Source organism: Piliocolobus tephrosceles, chromosome 17, assembly GCF_002776525.5.
Source record: "Piliocolobus tephrosceles isolate RC106 chromosome 17, ASM277652v3, whole genome shotgun sequence".
Classification (NCBI taxonomy): domain Eukaryota; kingdom Metazoa; phylum Chordata; class Mammalia; order Primates; family Cercopithecidae; genus Piliocolobus; species Piliocolobus tephrosceles.
This window is the reverse complement of record NC_045450.1, coordinates 23,250,391-23,265,558: the sequence shown is the minus strand read 5'-3', so window position 1 is coordinate 23,265,558 and position 15,168 is coordinate 23,250,391. Positions and strand designations below refer to the sequence as shown.

General features: G+C 47.7%; 1 protein-coding gene across 8 annotated transcripts in view; it reads right to left on the bottom strand.

Annotated features, from left to right (window-relative positions):
• Positions 1-15,168, bottom strand: part of SLC5A11 (solute carrier family 5 member 11) — a 72,097-nt gene that overhangs the window by 25,321 nt on the left and 31,608 nt on the right. For 4 of the 8 annotated variants that reach the window (XM_026455375.2, XM_026455374.2, XM_026455379.2 and 1 more), the window contains 3 exons: positions 11,365-11,469; positions 9,749-9,854; positions 1,907-1,987 (listed from right to left, as the gene is read on the bottom strand). In XM_026455375.2, coding sequence (XP_026311160.1) covers positions 1,907-1,987; positions 9,749-9,854; positions 11,365-11,469 — 292 coding nt within the window. The remainder of the gene's footprint in view (positions 1-1,906; positions 1,988-9,748; positions 9,855-11,364; positions 11,470-15,168) is intronic. The other 4 variants (XM_026455377.1, XM_026455380.1, XM_026455381.2 and 1 more) reach the window with 2 other exon arrangements.

Below are 15,168 nucleotides of genomic sequence, written 5' to 3'. Positions count from 1 at the left end.
GCAAGACTCCGTCTAAAAAAAAAAACAAAAAAAAAACTCCTATTTGTTTTCATCCTGGGTTTGCTTTTCTTTAGTGTTTGTTCTGCTCTTTACATCCTCCTGTGGGGAGTTTTAATTCTGCTAATTTTTTAAGAAAATTTTAGAAAATGTGTTGTAATCTTCTCTAATCTTTTTCCTTTTTATCCGCTTCTATTCTCCCTTCATCTCAGTTTGTCCTCTACTTCTATCTTTCATACATGTTTCATAGAGTTCAGGATTCCAAGCATGGCACTCTTCTAATATTTTCTTTTGAGTCCTAAAAGATATAATTTTCAGCACTATATTCCGCCAATTTCAGGATTATGATCCCTTTTGCTTTTCTGTGTTTTCTATATTAGTTTTCATAGCCTTTTTTTTTTTTTTTTTTTTTTTTTGAGACAGGGTCTTGCTCTGTTGGCCAGGCTGGAGTGTAGTGGCACAATCTCAGCTCACTGTAGCCTCAACCTTCCAGGCTCAAGCCATCCTCCCACTTCAGCCTGTCAAGTAGCTGGGACTACAGGCACATGCCATCACACCTGGCTAAGTTTATGTTTATTTTCTGTAGAGACACAGGCTCACTAGGTTGCTCAGGCTGGTCTCAAACTCCTGAGCTCAAGCAATCTTCTTAGGTGTGAACCACCACACTTGGCTTTTGTTGTAGTCTTTAAGGCTTAATGAGTGGCTTACCTCTAAAAGATAGAAACCTGTGAAGAGTAGTGTTCCCCCCCCCCTTAACAATAATAAGAAGTTGGCTAATCTACAAAATTATAACTTCCCTTGAACCTGTCAGAGAGGTGAGGCCATAGAGCAACCAACTGGCCTGAGATCTCAGAAAACACAGGAGCCTCCAAAGAGACATGGCCGTCGGCAGCAAAACAAAGAAAGACAGGATCACCAAACAAGCTGGTATGAAGAATTGGGTGAATATTTTGAAACGAATTGCTAAAGTCTAGGTGTGGGCTAGTGCTAGAGTTTAAAGCTTCTGTAGGCTGCATGCAGTGGCTCACGCCTGTAATCTCAGCACTTTGGAAGGCCAAGGCAGGTGGATTGCTTGAGCTCAGGAGTTTGAAACCAACCTGGGCAACATGGTGAAACCCCATCTATTAAAAAAAATGAAAAAAAATTAGCCGGGAGTGGTGGTGCACACCTGTGAGTCCAGCTACTTGGGAGGCTGAGGTGGGAGGATCTCTTGAGCCCAGGAGGCAGCGGTTGCAGTGAGCCAAGATTGTGTCACTGCACTTCAGCCTAGGTGGCAGAGTGAGATCCTGTCTCAAAACAAACAAATAACAACAAAAACCTCTGTAAGGAAAAGCTGTCTCTTCACATTCTTTTCTTTATTCACTCGGTTATTTTTCCATATTAGTATAGAAAGATATTAATTTTTACTTAAAAAAAAAATAGTGCCAGGTGGGGCAGCTTTGGGAGGCTGAGGCAGGAGGATCACTTGAGATCAAGAGTTTGAGATCAGCCTGGGCAACATAGTGAGACTCTATCTCTACAAAAAACAAAAAGAAAAAAACAATTAGCTGGACACAGTGGGCTATACCTGTAGTCCCAGCTACTCAGGAGGCTGAGGTGGGAGAGTCACTTGAGCCCAGGAGCTCAAGGCTGCAGTGAGCTATGATCACACCACTGCACTCCACCCTGACTGACAGAGCAAGACCCTGTCTCAAAACAAAAAAATGAAAACAAAAACAGTAAGTTTCCACAATAAGCACAGTTCTCTTCTAGCTAAAATAACCGTGCCTCAAGCCAAGCACCTATGACAAAAATTCCCCAGCAGTATGCTCGTTGACAGCTGGGTTTGCCATTCACTGTGTTGAGAGCAGATATCCCTGCTGGAGAGAGGGGCTGTCGTCCACCCAAGTGACCCGGGGACCCCACTTACTGTAGCCCATCAAGGTGAGCGCTCCTATAAGCATGATCAGTGTCTGCAGCGCATCCGTGTAGATCACAGCAGCCAGGCCACCTGGTGGGATGAACACAGGGAGTCTGATGTAAAGGAGTTACTCTGGGTTCCCAAGGGAACCTGGAAGGCCAGGACCTGATGGGAGATTTCTTAGTGATGATTGATTGCAAAGATGGCCATGATCACTCCTCCCTGTGTGCACGCCCATTTTGCAATGTGACTTTGCTGCTCCTTTCGTGATGAAGTTGGTGTGTCTACTTCTCACGTGGGCTTGGCCATGTGACTTGCTTTGACCAATAGAATGTGGGGGAAGTGGTATGGACCTTGGGGGTCCCTGCAGCTTCTACACTTACTCTCCTGTTGCCCTGAGACCATTTGCTTTAAGAAGCCCAGTCTAACCTAATGGAGGAAGAGGGCCGCCATGGAGGGGAAGCCCAGTCAACAGCCCAAGCTAACACCAGCCATATGAGTGAAGCCATCCTCCTCCAGCCAGCTGCTCCACCTGCCACCGAACTATAGTTCACAGAGCCGGGTGAGACCAGCACACATCCACCCAGGGAACCCACAGACTTCTGGGGAATAATAAACCGTTGGTTTTTCAAACCCCTCAATTTGAGGGTGTTTTTTTTAACACAGCAATTTTTTTTTTTTTTTTTTTTTTTTTTTTTGAGACAGAGTCTAGCTCTGTCACCCAGGCTGGAGTGCAGTGGTGCGATGTTGGCTCACTGCAAGCTCCATGTCCCAGGTTCACGCCATTCTCCTGCCTCAGCCTCCCTAGTAGCTGGGACTACAGGGGCCCACCACCACACCTGGTTATTTTTTTTGTATTTTTAGTAGAGACGGGGTTTCACTGTGTTAGCCAGGATGGTCTCCATCTCCTGACTTCCTAATCTGCCTGCCTTGGCCTCCCAAAGTGCTGGGATTACAGGCGTGAACGACTGCGCGTGGCTAGCAATTTTCAACTGATACAGGAAGTGGTGCTTGGGCCACAGTCCCCAAGCTCTAAATACCTTTATTTATTGTTTGTTTGTTTATTTATTTTTCAGAGCCAGGGTCTCACTCTGTCAACCCGTGCTGGAGTATAGTGGCATGATCATAACTCGCTGCAACCTAGACCTACTGGGCCCAGGTGATTCTCCCATCTCATTCCCCCAAGTAGCTGGGGCTATAGGTGTGAGCCTCCACACCCAGCTAATTTTTAAATTTTTTCTAGGCATGGAGTCTTGCTATATTGCCCAGGGTGGGCTCAAACTCCCGGCTCAAGCAGTCCTCCTGCCTCGGCCTCCCAAGGTGCTGGGATTACAGGTGTAAGCAACTACACCCAGTCAACATCTTTATTTTTAAGATTGGATAAAGGATGCGAGTGTTAGGGATTCAGAGGCCCCCTAGACTTCCTGAAGAGGACCATGGTGGTACCTCAGAGGATTCTTGTTGAGTTTGCCACCTACAAAAATCTTCTAAATGGGCTGGGCACGGTGGCTCACGCCTGTAATCCCAGCACTTTGGGAGGCTGAGGCAGCCGAATTACCTGAGGTCAAGGGTTTGAGACCAGCCTGGCCAACATGGTGAAACTCCGTCTCTACTAAAAATACAAAAATTAGCCAGGCGTGGTGGGGCATGCCTATAGTCCCAGCTACTCAGGAGGCTGAGACAGGAGAATCACTTCAACCTAGGAGGCGGGGGTTGCAGTTAGCCGAGATCGCGCCACTGCACTCCAACCTGGGCGACAGAGCAAGACTTCATCTAAAAAAAAAAAGAAAAAAAAAAGTCTTCCTAATGATGATACTGGTAGCAAATCCATCCGCATCTGGACAGAGTAATCTTTCCAGTCTCTTCCTTAAACCTCTGTTCTTCTTCCTTCCCTGAGGAGAAGGGACACTTATGCGTAGAAACATGTCTACTAAAGGGCACAGTCACTGTACAATTTAAAAACCCTGCGCCTGTGGGTGTGGTGCTCTCCGGGATCCCTCCTTCCTTGCCAGCAAGAATAGGGCTCTCTCACCAAGGGGAGGAGACCTGGCTTTGATTCTGGCCCCAGTTCCCTGCCATTCACTCATGCAGTTAGTCAGCCTGAGTGTGGTAAGGTCCTGGTGTTGGGTACCACTTAACCCTACCATCCTTTCTATATTAACAGTGATGAGGGTCTCTCTTATGCCAGGCACTGTGGGAAGCATTTTGTTCAGTCTTTCACCAAATAGCCGGTGAGCTCCCCACCAAGTTCTATATGGTAGGGATGTAGAGGCCAACAAAATGGCATGTTTCCTGCCCTCAGAGAGCCTACAGTCTAATGGGGGACACAGACCTCCAAACAAGGAACACCAACATTCACCTGCTGTGGCAGCCTGCCCTTCCCTTTCCCCCTGCCCCAGGCACATTGCTTCTGCTAGTTCTGAGAACTCAGCCAAGGTCTTTCTGTATCAGGGGACTTGGCATATGTTAGATTTTGTCAATTTTCTGTTTAGAGCATCCAGTGGTATTCCATGGCACTTAGAACAAAAGCTAGGCTTATTTTGTTTCCTTCAAAGCTCTGGTCCCTGCCCTTTTCTCCAATCCCACTCTTACCACCAGGGTTACCGCTTAGCACAGTGCTCTGATTGGTGTGAATGGCACCCCCTGGAGTGGAATAGGACACAGCTTGCATAGCCATTTGCTCAGGCAGGCTCTCATCTTTACTGCAGCTCTTCCCTCAGTCTGGAATTCTCCTCCTCTGCATTGCTGGTGGGTGTTATTTAAACTTGGCTGAGATATGAAAAAATGCTCATCATCACTAATCATCAAAAAAATGCAGATCACAGGCCAGGTGCAGTGGTTCACATCTGTAATTCCATCATTTTGGGAGACTGGTGCAGGCGGATCACTTGAGGCCAGGAGTTCAAGACCAGCCTGGCCAATACAGTGAAACCCTGTCTCTACCAAAAAATACAAACATTAGCCAGGCATGGTGACTGGCACCTGTAGTCTCAGCTACTCGGGAGGCTGAGGCAGGAGAATCACTTGAACCTGGGAGATGGAGGTTGCAGTGAGCCAAGGTTGTACCACTGCACTCCAGCCTTGGTGACAGAGGGAGACCCTGTCTCAAAAAAAGAAAAAAAAAAAAAATCACTACCACAATGAGATATCATCTCATACCAGCCAGAACAGCTTTTTTCTTTCTTTCTTTTTTTTTTAAATTTTCTTTTTTTCCTGAAATGGAGTCTCACTCTGTCGCTCAGGCTGGAGTGCAGTGGCACGATCTCAGCTCACTGCAGCCTCTGCCTCCAGGGTTCAAGCAATTGTCCTCCCTCAGCCTCCCCGGTAGCTGGGACTACAGGTGCCCGCCACCACGCCCGGCTAATTTTTTTGTATTTTTAGTAGAGACAGGGTTTCACCATGTTGGCCAGGCTGGTCTCGAACTCCTGACCTCAGGTGATCCTCCTGCCTTGGCCTCCCAAAGTGCTGGGATTACAGGCGTGAGCCACCAAGCCTGGCCAGAACAGCTTGCTTGCTTTTTTATTTATTTATTTATTTATTTATTTATTTATTTATTTATTTATTTAGAGACGGAGTCTGGCTCTATCGCCCAGGCTGGAGTGCAGTGGCCGGATCTCAGCTCACTGCAAGCTCCGCCTCCCGGGCTTACACCATTCTCCTGCCTCAGCCTCCCAAGTAGCTGGGACTACAGGCGCCCGCCACCTCGCCCGGCTAGTTTTTTGTATTTTTTTTAGTAGAGACGGGGTTTCACCGTGTTAGCCAGGATGGTCTCCATCTCCTGACCTCGTGATCCACCCGTCTCGGCCTCCCAAAGTGCTGGGATTACAGGCTTGAGCCACCGCGCCCAGCCCAGAACAGCTTTAAACAGTGAAAACCAGTTAAGAAGTCAACACATAACAGATGTTGGCGAGGTTGTGAAGCAAAGAGAATGCTGATGCACTGTCGGTGGGAGTGTGATATGGTTTGGCTCTGTGTCCCCACCCAAATCTCATGTTGAATTGTAATCCCCACATGTTAGGGGAGGGTCCTGGTGGGAGGTGATCGGATCATGGGGGTGATTTTAATGGTTCAGCACCATCCCCCAGTGCTGTCTGGTGATAGAGTTCTCATGAGAGCTGGTTGTTTCCAAGTGTGTAGCACTAGGCCAGGCGCAGTGGCTCACGTCTGTAATCCCAGCACTTTGGGAGGCCGAGGTGGGCAGATCACCTGAGCTTGGGAGTTCGAGATCAGTCTGACCAACATGGAGAAATCCCATCTCTACTAAAAACACAGAATTAACTGGGCACGGTGGCAGATGCCTGTAATCCCAGCTACTTGGGGGAGGCTGAGGAGGAGAATTGCTTGAACCCAGGAGGCAGAGGTTGTGGTGAGCTGAGATCGCACCGTTGCAGTCTAGCTGCGAAAGAGTAAGTCTCCATCCCCCCTCCCCAAAAAAAGTGTGTGGCACCTCCCCCTTCACTCTTTCTCTCCAGCTCCATCATGGTAGGACGTGCTTACTTCCCCTTTGCCTTCCACCATGTCTGTAAGTTCCCTGAGGCCTCCAAGCCATGCTTCCTGTTAAGCCTGTGGAAGTGTGAGTCAATTAAACCTCTTTTTTTTTTTTCCATAAATTATCCAGTCTCAGGTAGTTCTTTATAGCAGTGTGAGAATTGACTAATACAAAGTGTAAATTAGTTCAGTCACTGTGGAGAGAGAACTGAGAATCAAACTGAGAATTTGACCAGCAACCCCACTACTGAGTAGGTACCCAGAGGAAAATAAGTTATCCTACCAAAAAGACACATCCCTCATATGTCCATCACGACACTATGCATAACAGCAAATATATGGAATTGACACAGGTGCCCATCCACAGTGGACTGGATAAAGAAAATATGGTACAGATACACCATGAAATACTACACAGCCATTAAAAAGGACAAAATCAGGCCGGACGCGGTGGCTCAAGCCTGTAATCCCAGCACTTTGGGAGGCCGAGACGGGCAGATCACGAGGTCAGGAGATCAAGACCATCCTGGCTAACCCGGTGAAACCCCATCTCTACTAAAAAATACAAAAAACTAGCCGGGCGAGGTGGCGGGCACCTGTAGTCCCAGCTACTCGGGAGGCTGAGGCAGGAGAATGGCGTAAACCTGGGAGGCAGAGCTTGCAGTGAGCTGAGATCCGGCCACTGCACTCCAGCCTGGGCTACAGAGCGAGACTCCATCTCAAAAAAAAAACAAAAACAAAAACAAACAAACAAACAAAGGATAAAATCATAACCTTTGCAGCCCAACCTGAATGCAGCTGGAGGCCCTTATCCTAAGTGAATTAATGCAGGACCAGAAAACCAAATACCACATGTTCTCACTTATTCGTTTATTTTCTTTTTCTTTGAGACGGGGTCTTGCTCTGTTGCCCAGGCTGGAATGCAGTGGTGCGATCTATGCTCACTGCAACCTTGCAACCTCTGCCTCCTGGGTTCAAGCGATTCTCCTGCCTCAGCCTTCCACATAGCTGGGATTACAGGTGCCCACCACCACACTCAGCTAATTTTTGTATTTTTAGTAGAGAAGGGGTTTCACCATGTTGGCCAGGATGGTCTGGAGCTCCTGACCTCAGGTGATCTTCCCACCTTGGCCTCCCAAAGTGCTGGGATTACAGGAGTGAGCCACCACGCCTGGCCCACATGTTCTCACTTATAAATGGAAACTGAATAAACATTGGGTACTCATGGACTTGAATAAGGGAACTGGGAACTACTAGAGGGGGGAGAGAGGGAGGAGGACACTGGTTGAAAAACTACCTACTGGGTACTCTGCTCACTACCTGAGCTAATGGATCCATTTGTACCCCAGACCTCAGCATCATGCAACGTACGCATTAACAAACCTGCATGTACCTCCTGAATCTAAAATAAAAGTCAAAGGTGAAAAAAAAGTTGGTTGAGGTATCACCTTAGAGAGGCCTTACCTGAATATTCTATGTTAAAAAAAGAACAACAACAAATAAAAGAACCTTTCCTCCATCTCTTCACCCTAATTAATTTTTCCTTATAGCACTTATCAGGTTGTAATAATATACACTGATATATTTAATTATTTAGTTTTGAGACAGAGTTCCACTCTGTTGCCCAGGCTGGAGTGCAGTGGTGCGATCTTGGCTCACTGCAACCTCCGCCTCCTAACTTCAAGTGATTCTCCTGCCTCAGCCTCCCGAGTAGCTGGGATTACAGGCGTGTGCCATCATGCCCAGCTAATTTTTTTGTAATTTTAGTAGAAACGGGATTTCGCCATGTTGGCTAGGCTGGTCTAGAACTCCTGACCTCAGGTGATCCACCCGCCTTGGCCTCCCAAAGTGTTGGGATTACAGATGTGAGCCACCACACCGGGCCTGACATTATTTATTGATTTCCCTGTTCATTGTCTCCCATCCTCACTTAATAAGTTCCTCCAGAGTAGAGAGATTTGTCTTGTTTACACCTGTGCCTCACTCCCTGGCACACAGTAGGAAATGTATATCCATATACACATACCTGTATATGTAAATACATCATATATAGATACAAGGTACATAATATACAGATACCAGTATTATATACCATAATATATAGATACCACAATATATAGATACCATTATGTATAATACTATATACATAATATATAGATACCAGATACCAGCATAATATATAGATACAGTATGTTTGTGTCTGTGCACACACAGGCACACACAGACACAAACAGACACACACATATATATGGAATGAGTTAAATTACGCCAAGAGGAGGCAGAGAAGGGTGAAAATAGAGTGGAAGATGAGATGATGAATATTTAAAAGCAGGTGCTTCTCAAGGCCCTACTGCGTGCCAGGCACTCTTCTAGGATACAGGTATGAGGGGGAGAGATGAGGTTACCTGCTCCCAGGCTCCAGGATTGCAGTAGTTTATTATCCAGCCTGTATTGTGCCTGCGAATGCACATGGCTCAGCAGTTAGTAAGTGCTCAAGAAACAGTTCTGGGGTACATGAATGGAAAAAACATTATGCCATTGTGGTACATTTTAAAAATGCTTTATCTTTTTTTATTCTGAGATGGAGTCTCGCTCTGTCACCCAGGCTGGAGGGCAATGGCAAGATCTTGGCTCACTGCAACCTCCGCCCCCCCGGGTTCAAGCGATTCTCTTGCCTCAGCCTCCCAAGTAGCTGGGATTACAGGAGTCTGCCAGCACACCTGGCTAATTTTTTTTTTTCTTTGAGCCGGTGTCTCGCTCTGTCACCCAAGCTGGAGTGCAGTGGTGCGATCTCGGCTCACGGCAACCTCCGCCTCCCAGGTTCAAGCAATTCTCCTGCCTCGGCCTCCTGAGTAGCTGGGATTACAGGCACGGACCATCACGCCTGGCTAATTTTTGTATTTTTAGTAAAGAGGGGGTTTTGCCATGTAGGTCAGGCTGGTCTTGAACTCCTGACCTCGTGATTCACCTGCCTCGGCCTCCCAAAGTGCCGGGATTACAGGCGTGAGCCACCATGCCTGGCCTAATTTTTGTATTTTTAGTAGAGATGGGGTTTTGTCATGTTGGCCAGGCTGGTCTGGAATTCCTGACCTCAAGTGATCCACCTGCCTCGACTTCCCAAAGTGCTGGGATTACAGGCATGAGCCACCTCGCCTGACCTAAAATGCTTTATCTTATCAGGTAACCCCCTTCCTTTGGATAATGGTCAGGAGAAATCTTTTTATCTAAGGTAAAGGAGTGACGTTTAATGAATAAATGGGTCTTAGCACAATGGAACATCAGAAGATGGGCAAGGAAAAGGTAGAGTGGCCCACAGCCCCTGCCCACCGCCTCTGCCAGGTGTTACCCTTTGTCCAGTCTTACCAGCAACCGTGTATACAGCGGTGATGGCCAGCAGCCCAACTATGGCCAGGTACAGATCCAGGTGCAAAGACTGCTGGATGAAGATGGCACCTGCATACATGTCTACCTGTGGAGAAAGGAGGTTGATGGATGAACAAATGAATTAATGAACAAATGAACGAATGAATGAATGGACATTTGCAGCCCAGGTTCCCTGGGATCAGGGCCTAGCCTAGATGCTGACAAACACAGAAGAGTCACACATCATCCCTTCTTTATCCATTGCATCCCAGATCAGGGGCCTTAAACTGGAGCCCTGCAGGCCCTGGGCTGATGCCGCAGCCTTCTCAGTGGTTTTTCTGCTTCTGCTTTTGGTCCTCTCCCACTCCATTTTCTACATTAAATACCATCATGATCACATCATCCTTCTCCTCCCCACTCAAACTCTTAAGTAACTCCCCCATTACCCCCAAGAAAAAGGCTAAATAAATGAGGCTAAATACCCACTTCATACTCCCAGACCTCCACAGACTCTGAAATACCCTGTTTCTCAATAAGTCATGTGTGCCTGGGCCTCCTAGAGGTCGCTTGTGCTGGTGCATCCGTCTGGAAGGCCAGTCCCCTTTCTCTAACTGTAAGTTCCTCCTGGAATGTAACTTCCCCTAGAAGCCTTCCCACATCTGTAGCTTCCCACCAGACTGCAAGTGAACATTCTAGTAAGGAGCCTGTGTGTCTGTCCTGCAGTCTGGAGCTGGCGTGGATTCACTTATTGTTATTTGGATTGAATGGAACCTCTTCTGCTCCCCCTCACCACTTCCCATAGGACAAGCTCCTCCCTCCTGCCTGGCTGGAAGCGAAGACAGCTGCTGAGGGGCACGTGTCTGGAGGTTGCAATACACCTGTTCTTTGCCACTTCCTAGATCATCTGCCTATCCAAAGGCACAATCAGCCATCAGCACATCTGATAAACAGTTGATCACCATCTAATTCCAGGAGGAAGAGAACAGTCCTATCCAAGGGTTGCCAGGGTTCTTGGAGTCCCATTGATCAACCCACACCATCCTGAGATGTTGACAAAAAAGTTTTGGCAGGAGTAGGAGAGAAAGTCCTTCCCTCCTTTCCTCTACCTTTTCTCCCAATTTCTTCTTCTTCTTCTTTTTTTTTTCTTTTTTGACCCAGAGTCTCGCTTTTTCACCCACGCTGGAGTGCAGTGGCGTCATCTTGGCTCACTGCAACCTTGGCTCACTGAAACCGTCTCCCCGGCTCAAGCGATTCTCCTGCCTCAGCCTCCCGAATAGCTGGGACTACAGGCATGTGCCACCACGCCCAGCTGGTTTTCATATTTTTTGGTAGAGACGGGGTTTCGCCATGTCGGCCAGACTGGCCTCAAACTCCTGACCTTAAGTGATACACCCACCTCAGCCTCCCAAAGTGCTGAGATTACAGGCATGAGCCACTGCACCCAACCATTTTCTCCCAGTTTCCTCTGTCCACGCTTACCTCCCCACATCCCATCCTCCTCTAACCTCCCTGCAGCCTACAAAAGAGGAGGAGAAAGGGGATAGGGAGGAGACACTCCCGAGCCTTATCTTCTCCCCATGCTGCATGGGTGTGGCCAGGCTGTGTCCCCGCCTTACCGAGATCTTGGTGAAGATGTAGATAAATAGGTAGAGTACGGCCAGGATGACGGGAATTCTGATACCACCGAAGCGCTTCCGTAGGTATTCTGGCATCGTGGTGACCTAAAGGCCAGAGCTGAGATTTCACCACCAGCTGACTTCACCACCAGCTGACTTCACCACCAGCAGGTGACCTCCCCCACACCAGCCCTTCCCATCTGCTCCTGCCCCTGCAACTCAGAGCACAGGTGATCTTCCTGAGAGTCTCAATCTGATACTTAAGAAGGGAGGAGAGGCCGGGCGCAGTGGCTCAAGCCTGTAATCCCAGCACTCTGGGAGGCCGAGACGGGCGGATCACGAGGTCAGGAGATCGAGACCATCCTGGCTAACAAGGTGAAACCCCGTCTCTACTAAAAAATACAAAAACGAGCCGGGTGAGGCGGCGGGCGCCTGTGGTCCCAGCTACTCGGGAGGCTGAGGCAGGAGAATGGCGTAAAAAAACCGGGGGGGCGGAGCTTGCAGTGAGCTGAGATCCGGCCACTGCACTCCAGCCCGGGCGACAGAGAGAGACTCCGTCTCAAAAAAAAAAAAAAAAAAAAAAAAAAAAAAAGAAGGGAGGAGAGGGGCCCAGTGCAGCTGGTTCCCATCACTTTGCGAAACTGAGGCAAGAGGATCACTTGAGTGCAGGAGTGTGAGACCAGCCTGGGCAACACGGTGAAACCTCATTTCTACAAAAAATATAAATGTAGTTACGCGTGGTGGCAGGTGCCTGTAGTCCCAGCTACTCAGGTGGCTGAGGTGGAAGGATTACTTGAGCCTGAACCCAGGAGGTCGAGGGTGCAGTGAGCCGTGATCATGCCATTGCACTCTAGCCTAAGTGACAGGGAGACCCTGCCTCAAAAAATATACATATGGTAGACAAAAATAAAGTCCAGGTGGATAATAGATTTAATTGTGAGGCTGTGCACGATGGCTCACACCTGTAATCCAGCACTTTAGGAGGCCAAGGTGGGAGGATCGCTTGAGCCCAGGAGTTCAAGATCGGCCTGGGCAACATCTCTATTGCTACAGTAAGACCCCATCTCTATTTTTTTTTTAAAGACATATAACCTAGTAGAAAAATGGGCAAAAGTCCTAGACAAGTTACTTCCTCAAAGAGGAAATACAAATGGCCGGAAAATGTATAAAAAGAGTTGCCAATTAAAAACAGTGAGATGGCCAGGTGCGGTGGCTCATGCCTGTAATCCCAGCACTTTGGGAGGCGAGGTGGGAGGATCATCTGAGGTCAGGAGTTCGAGACCAGCCTGGCCAACTTGGCGAAACCCCGTCTCTACTAAAAATACAAAAATTAGCTGGGCGTGGTGGCTGTAGTCCCAGCTACTGGGGCAGTGTGTGTGTGGCAGGGGACGGGGTGAGGCAAGAGAATCAAGAATCACTTGAACCCAGGTAGGCGGAGGTTGCAGTGAGCTGAGGGCACGCCACTGCACTCCAGCCTGGGCGACAGAGTGAGACTCCGTCTCAAAAATTTTAAAAAGCAGTGAGATATCATTACACATGCACCAAATTCACAAGAATCTTTAAGTTGGAGAATATAAAATGTCACCGAGGATACACTGAATTGCAGGAAAGGGAATTTTCATATGCTGTTGGTGGGAATATAAATGGATAGAACTACTCTGGGAAAATGTTTGTCAATATATTGTAAAGCCAAAGATGAACATATCTAAGGACCTAGAAATTCCACTCATAGGTAGATTTTCTCATCAATACATGTTTATGTGCAGAAGAACACATTTATGAAAATGCTCACAGCAGTGCTGTCTATCATAGACCAATACTGGGAGCAACTTGAATGCCCATGAACAACAGAATGGATAAACATATCGGGATGTGAGTCATACTACACGATACTGCATAGCAATGAAAATTAACACACCAGCTACATGTAACAAAAGAATATTACTCCAAGCTGGGTGCAGTGGCTCACACCTGTAATCCCAACACTTTGGGAGGCTGAGCCGAGTGGATCACCTGAGGTCAGGAGTTCAAGACCAGCCTGGCCAACATGGGGAAACCCCGTCTCTACTAAAATTACAAAAATTAGTCAGGCATGGTGGTGGCCGCCTGTAATCCCAGTTACTTGGGAGGTTGAGGCAGAATTGCTTGAATCCAGGAGGCAGATGTTGCAGTGAGCTGAGATCATGCCACTGCACTCCAGCCTGGGTAGCAAAGCAAGACTCTGCCTCAAAATAAAAGAAAAAAATTACTCCAGTTTTCAATTATCTATAACCCACTCTTCACCAAAAGAAGTAAAATTCAACTATATTGTTCAGGCATGCAGACTTAAAACTGTAAAGAAAAGCAAGGAAGTAATTGCTTAATAGGAAAGCCAAAGAGAGAGGAAGGCATTGTGATTTTTCTTTTTTAGAGACAGGGTCTCGTTGTGTCACCCAGGCTGGAGTGCAGTGGTATGATCATAGCTCACTGCAGCCCTGATCTCCTGGGTTCAAGCAATCAATCCTCCTGCCTCAGTCTCCCATCCTCTTGCCTCAGCCTCCTGACTAGCTGGGACTAAAGGTGCACACCACCAGTCTCAGCTAATTCTTTATTTTAATTGTTTTGGTAGAGATGGGGGTCTCACTATGTTGGCCAGGCTGGTCTCAAACTCCTGGCTTCAAGCAATCCTCCCACCTCAGCCTTCCAAAGAGCTGGGCCTGAGCCACTGTGCCCAGCCAGCATTGTGACTTTCTAAAGGCTTGCAAGGGACATTATATTTCCTTCCTTCCTTCCTTCCTTCCTCCCTCCCTCCCTCCTTCCCTCCCTCCCTTCCTCCCTTCCCTTTCCCTTCCCTTTTCTTTTCCTTCTGACGGACTCTCGCTCTGTCACCCAGGCAGGAGTGCAGTAGTGTGATACTGGCTTACTTCACTCTGCCTCCTGGGTTCAATCAATTCTCCCACTTCAGCCTCCCGAGTAGCTGGAACTACAGGCGCCCGCCACCACGCCTGGCTAATTTTTGTATTTTTAGTGGAGACAGGGTTTCACCATGTTAGCCAGGCTGGTCAAACTCCTGACCTCAAGTGATCTGCCCGCCTCAGCCTCCCAAAATGCTGGGATTACAGGCATGAGCCACTGCACCTGGCTGACATTGTTTTCTGTCTTGATGTGGCTGTTCCTTTAACAATAATCTGTCAAGCTGCACTTTTGTGTTTGGTGTGTGTGTGTGTGTGTTTTATTGCTTTTCTGAGTGCTTATTTCATGTCCTAATAAAAACAAATTGGGTAGCTTTAAAACTTTTTCTCAACACTTTGGCATTTATTATCTAGGATGGGTTTAACCTCTCCTTTGTATATGTGTAAGATATTGCCCAAAGGATGTCTAGATCCAGGAGATTTTATTTTCTTATTTAACAATAGCTTGTAGATTAGCATGCCTCTATGGACTTCATCCCTTATCACAGCATGAAGTAGTATAGCTTGGCCATTCAGTTCCCTGTTAATGGACATGGTGGTTGTTTCCAGGTTTTTCTATTACAAACAACTACTGCAGCCATTTCAGATCTCTGCATCTGGCCTGCGCAGTGACTCGTACCTGTAATCTCAGCACTTTGGGAGGCTGAGGTGGGTGGATCACGAGGTCAGGAGTTTGAGACCAGCCTGACCAACATGGTGAAACCCCGTCTCTACTAAAGATACAAAAATTAGCTGGACATGGCGGAAGGTGCCTGTAATCCCAGCTACTTGGGAGGCTGAGGCAGACAATTGCTTGAACCTGCAAGGTGGAGCTTGCAGTGAGCTGAGATCGTGCCACTGCATTCCAGCCTGG